Source organism: Dromiciops gliroides, chromosome 2, assembly GCF_019393635.1.
Source record: "Dromiciops gliroides isolate mDroGli1 chromosome 2, mDroGli1.pri, whole genome shotgun sequence".
Classification (NCBI taxonomy): Eukaryota; Metazoa; Chordata; class Mammalia; order Microbiotheria; family Microbiotheriidae; genus Dromiciops; species Dromiciops gliroides.
In genome coordinates, this window is record NC_057862.1 from 666,602,584 (window position 1) to 666,607,792 (window position 5,209).

General features: G+C 52.7%; 1 protein-coding gene across 2 annotated transcripts; it reads right to left on the reverse strand.

Annotated features, from left to right (window-relative positions):
- Positions 1-2,367: 2,367 nt before the first annotated feature.
- Positions 2,368-3,568, reverse strand: TMSB10 (thymosin beta 10). 2 transcript variants are annotated; one of them, XM_043981450.1, is made up of 4 exons: positions 3,467-3,568; positions 2,925-3,042; positions 2,632-2,673; positions 2,368-2,539 (listed from the first exon to the last, which is right to left on the reverse strand). In XM_043981450.1, the coding sequence occupies exons 2-3, from the start codon at positions 3,022-3,024 to the stop codon at positions 2,639-2,641; spliced, it is 135 nt and encodes a 44-aa protein (XP_043837385.1). In that variant the 5' UTR covers positions 3,025-3,042; positions 3,467-3,568; the 3' UTR covers positions 2,368-2,539; positions 2,632-2,638. The 2 variants fall into 2 exon arrangements, with proteins under 2 accessions (XP_043837385.1, XP_043837384.1); XM_043981449.1 differs by having other exon boundaries at positions 2,368-2,673.
- Positions 3,569-5,209: the final 1,641 nt, after the last annotated feature.

Below are 5,209 nucleotides of genomic sequence, written 5' to 3' on the forward strand. Positions count from 1 at the left end.
CCATGATTCTCTATGCTGAGTAACCAGTTTTTGACTAAGATGCCCTAAACATTTATTTCTAGGACTTCTAAAATTATGCTTTGATCATCATTGCTCTAAGCTTTGTTTTGTTCAGTCATGTCCAACTCTTCATGACCTGGTGGACAATAGCACACCAGGATTGCCCATGGGTATTTTTTTTTTTTAGCAAAAATACTGGAATGGTTTGTCATTTTCTTCTCCAGCTCATTTTACAGATGACAAAACTGAGGCAAATAGGGTTAAGTGACTTGCCCAGGGTCACGCAGCTAGTATATGTCTGAGATGGATTTGAACTCGTCTTTCTGCCTTCAAGCCCAGGACTTTATCCAGTAAGCCACCTAGCTGCCCATCCTAAGCTTTAGCAACATCCTTTAGTTTAATTCTGCATGTTTGAGATTCTACTATAAATAGCTGAACAATTTATTGCAAACTCTCACCCCCACACCAAATATATATATATATATATATGTATATATATTTATAATTACCTGGGCCAATCACTGACCTACTTAAAACTGTTTCCCATCTAATTCTTACGTTTTGTTTGTGTGGATTAAATATTTATGTGATCAGTTTTGTAGCTTCTTGGGCCCCTTACCACACCTAGCCATGATACTGTCTGAACTTTATAACCTCTATCCACACGGTGTGATATATAAAATAATTCATCAATATAATTTGGAGAAGGGGATCAAGAAAGGCCTTAAGGAAAAGATACCAAATGTTACCTGTCCTCCTGAATAAAATGTAAGTTCTGTGAAGTTAGGGTCTCTTTCTTCTTTGTCCTTGTCATCTCCAGGGCCTAGTTCAGTGTCTGGAGCATAGTAGGTGCATAATATTTGTTCATCCAAATGAAAGGATCTCAGTGACCCTAATTAAGACCTGGAGCCCAGTCCAATATTATTCCTAATAATAGCTTAGAGAGACCATTTGTGGTAGAAGATGGTGAAGCTCCAACATGAAATTCACTCATTGGTGGATTTCTCTAAATCTTTCTCTTTTCTTTTCAGTTTCTTGGGGGTAACTATCTCCACAGATTCCCCCACCCCCTTACCTTTATTTGCAGCAAGTAGCATTTCTTAGGATAACACATTTAGAGCTGTAAGGGACCTTCAAGAACATTTAATAGCCATCCTTTTACTTTCAAAACTTACACTCAATGAGATAAGGTGACTTCCCCCAGGTCTAATAGTAATAAGTAGCAAGCAGGATTTGAACCCAGGCCCTCTGACCCCAAATACAGAGCTTCCCTGGCCCCACCCCTCACCTCTGTGGCTTGTTTCCCATCAACCTTTTCAGCCTGAAAGGGAAACTAAATTCCAGAATATAACCTTCCCTTTTATTCCTTCAGTGGGCCTTGCTCAGTTCTTTTTATGCATCCCATCTCTCAGTGCCCAGGGAACTTTCTACACTGTGCATAAATGTTCACCAGAATCCCTAGGGTCCTTCAAGGCTCTGGCCAACTTCTTACTTTAAGCCTTCCCTGATGTCCACTCTCCCTCCTTAAATTTCCCTAGGATCAGATTTAAAACCTGGAAGTGTTCTCTCTCTCTCTCTCTCTCTCTCTCTCTCACACACACACACACACACACACACACACACACACACACACACACACACACACACACACACACAGGCTCAGGTTTTGTCTTGCCCAACATGACATTTGGATGTACCTGTTCTGTCCATGCCTCCCCTCCCCCATCCCGATCATCTCCTGACCGGTCTTGCATCCATAATCTGGGGTCAGCAATGTTTTGTGGCTACAGATCTCTCCCTTTCAATATCTTAGGATGAGGGAAATTGAGCATATTTTCACATCGTGTATCTTTTTTTTAACTTCCTCCAATAACAAAATTTTAATTTGGCTTTGTTAGTTACCTGGAAGCCATCTCTTTCCCCTTCCCCACCTCCCCCCCATGCAAAGAGTGAAAAAGCCAGTGATAGGGGCGGGCAGGGGGGAGGGAGGCTAAGGGAGAGAGACAGACAGTGAGAGAGGGAGAGGGAGGGGATTTGTCAGGAGGAACAATGCCTGCTCCGGTGGGTAGGCACATTTTTACCAAGTTCCGCATGGCCTCATCAGCTGGAAGGCTCAGGGCACAAACATACATTTCCAAGATAGTTACAGGACTTGAGACACATTTTTCTATAGTATTTGTTACGAAGGGGCTTCGATTTTTAGTCCCTTGTGCCGCGAGTCCCGAAGACGGCAGCCATTTGCTGGCGGGTTCCTTTCGGTACTGAGCTAGGTCTGTGCTTCGGAGGCAGGAGGGTTGGAGGTTTGCCACACGTACTTTCAGGCACACCAAGGGCATGTGAAGGAAGTGACTGAGGCTACACCAAGCATTTCACAATGTAACTTTTTTTTATTTTCATCAGTCATACAAATAAGTTTCTATAACATCACAGGGCAATCTGGTTAAGACGTGGCAGTTCAAGATTTGGAAGTCCAGCGAGGAATCCTTCGTGGAGAGCTAACTGCCCAAGCCGCTGACCCTCTTTCCTGCGCATCTTGCCTCTGAATATGGAGAATGCAGGTGGCTATCTATGCTCCCTTGAAACCAGGACCGGGGAAGGGGGTGGGGAGTCCCTTCAAGGTGCACGGCTCACCAGGGATCTAGGAAATTTCACTCCGCTTCTCTTGTTCAATTGCTGCGGGCACCAGAAGACACATTTTAGGTCTCGGGTGCAAGAAGGGGGGGAGGGGAGTGGGTACCTGGGGAGGGGGGAGTGAAGTTAGAGGGAAAGCCGAAGGGGAGGCGGGCGCGGTGTTGGGGGGCAGGCTGGAGAGGGGCGAGCCGGGGAATGCCTCCCGCCCGCCCGGGGGGGGGGTCTCTCCCAGGCTCGGCCATGCCCCGGGTGGGTGGGGGGGCTCCCAGGGCGGGCAGGGTAGCCGCACTCACTCTCTTTGGTGGGCAGAGTGTTCTTCTCCTGCGTCTCCGTCTTCTTGAGCTTGGCCTTGTCGAAGCTCGCGATCTCCCCCATGTCGGGCTTGTCTGCCATCTTCGGATCTAGAGAACCCTGCGGGTCAAACGGACGGGGCTGACCGGCCCGGAGCCGCCCCGCCCCGCGCTCGCCCGCCGCCCACCCAGCACCGCCGGTCCGGGGCCGGTCTCCCAGCCCGAGGGCGGCGCCGCAACCGCTCACGGTCAGGATCTCCCAGCGCCGCCGCCGCCGCCACAGGCCCGAGGGCTCCACGTCCGATGCCGCTGCCGTCGCCCCAGCCGCCGGCCCCGCCGAGCGCCCTGCGCCCTCCGGCCCCGCACAGCCCGGCGGCGGTTCCTGCGCACTGCACGCGTGCGGGGGCCGGGAGAGAGGGGCGCGCGCGGCCCGCGCGCTGTCTGTCCGTTCGGGTCAGTCTGTCGCCGCGTCCGCCGGCCAGCCGGAACGTCCCCACGAGCCGCGCCGCGCCCCGCCCCGTCGCATCCCGCCCGCCCAAGCTCACCTCGCCCGCTGCGGTGCCTCGCTCCCAACGCCTCCTGCTTCTGCGGCTGCAGCCAGAGACAAAAGAGCGCGGCCCGCCCCGCGCCTTATATAGCCCTCCGCCCCCGCGGCCCGCCCCGCCCCCGGGCCGCCCCCTCCTCCGGGGAGAGCACCACCCCCCGGGCCGCCGCCCACCCAGAAGCACGCGGTCGGTCCGCTCCCGCAAGCTAGGGGCGGTGGCCGAAGGCGTGTGCGAACCCATGTACACACGCACAGCCATGCACACACGTGCACACACACACGAACAGCCATGCACGCACACACACACATGCACGCTCCTTCCGGGCGCGGCGGGCACGTCCTAGACACACTCGAGCCCGTTCCACTGATGTCCCGCGGCTGTCTCCCGCCCGACCCGTCTTTTCTTTCGCTTTTTGCAAGGCCCTGTCTGCAAGACTGCAGAGGCAACCCTCTCCCGGGCCATGCCGAACTCCCGCTAAGTTCGCGCCTAGCCTGCTCTGGGCTGGTGCCCGCCAGACCTTTGTTTCTCGCGGGCCCGAGCGCGGGTGTATACCCTGATTTCCGCGCGCGTGCCGGCGGCATCGGAACTAGATGTTCCATTCACTCAGCCCCAGTTGCTGTGGCGGCGGCAGCAGCTGCTGTTCAAGACCCGCGCGCCAGCCAGCAAGCCCCCTAGTCCTGGCGGAGGGACGCGTTTCGTGCACCGTGGCCACACCATGCTAACCCTCTCCCCTAAGGGCAGAGGCTGACCTCCCGCCTTTTCCCCGGGGAGATGTTTTGCTTTGTTTTGTTTTTTAATAGATGATCTGGCTCAGCGGGGTCATAAGGTAAATGTGTGTATATATGAACATGTGTGCATATATAATACACACGCAAGCCCATATATGGATCACACCCAGGCACACGTGTGTAATATGTGTATACCCACACACTACCATACATGCACATACACGTGTCTATACATGTGTGTGTGTGTGTGTGTGTGTGTGTGTGTGTGTGTATACAGCCACTCACATCTCATACACATTGTAGTTACAAATTAAGGACACCGGTTTTCTCGAGTTCCCTACGAGAAACTTCTCTACCCTGTTCTATCAGATTTAAGTTTTATTTCAAAATTAACCATCCAACAAGATTTAAAACTCCCACCGTTTCTTAACCCTTCCCTTCCCCCTTTTAAATAATGCTCGTGGAGACAATTATTATGCATTGGAATGTGATGCCTTCCATTAGCTCCTGCAAAGTCACGGTGGAGAATGGGCACGGATGGAGACCAGCGGTGCAGATGGCATCCTGCAGCTAGCTCCCAGCCTCGCCAGTCCCCGACACCCCACCCCTAAGCTAGGTGGGTCTTCGGTTCTCCGGCTCTTCACCTGGTTTTTTATTCCGGTCTTTGCTTCCAGACTCACTTCTCTGGCCTGGCAGCGTTTTCTCTGGATCTCACAGGGAAAGATGAAACAGTGAGCACCATGATGAGATACATAAGCGGATTTCAGATCCCTGCCCCGGGTTTGTGCCCCCAACCTCACCCCTCCCAGTGGGAAGGGCCGTGATTGAAGGAAGTCAGTACAGGATTAGATCAGCATTTATTCAGAAAAAAAAGAGACTCGGTAGTGCAGGGCTAGGGAAAGACCCCTCACTCTGGAAGCCCGGGACCTGTTTTCCAGTTCCTCCCCTTATAGTTACTGTATGTATGACCTCGGGCCACAGCCAGCATCCGCTATTGTGGGAAATCATAGCTGTC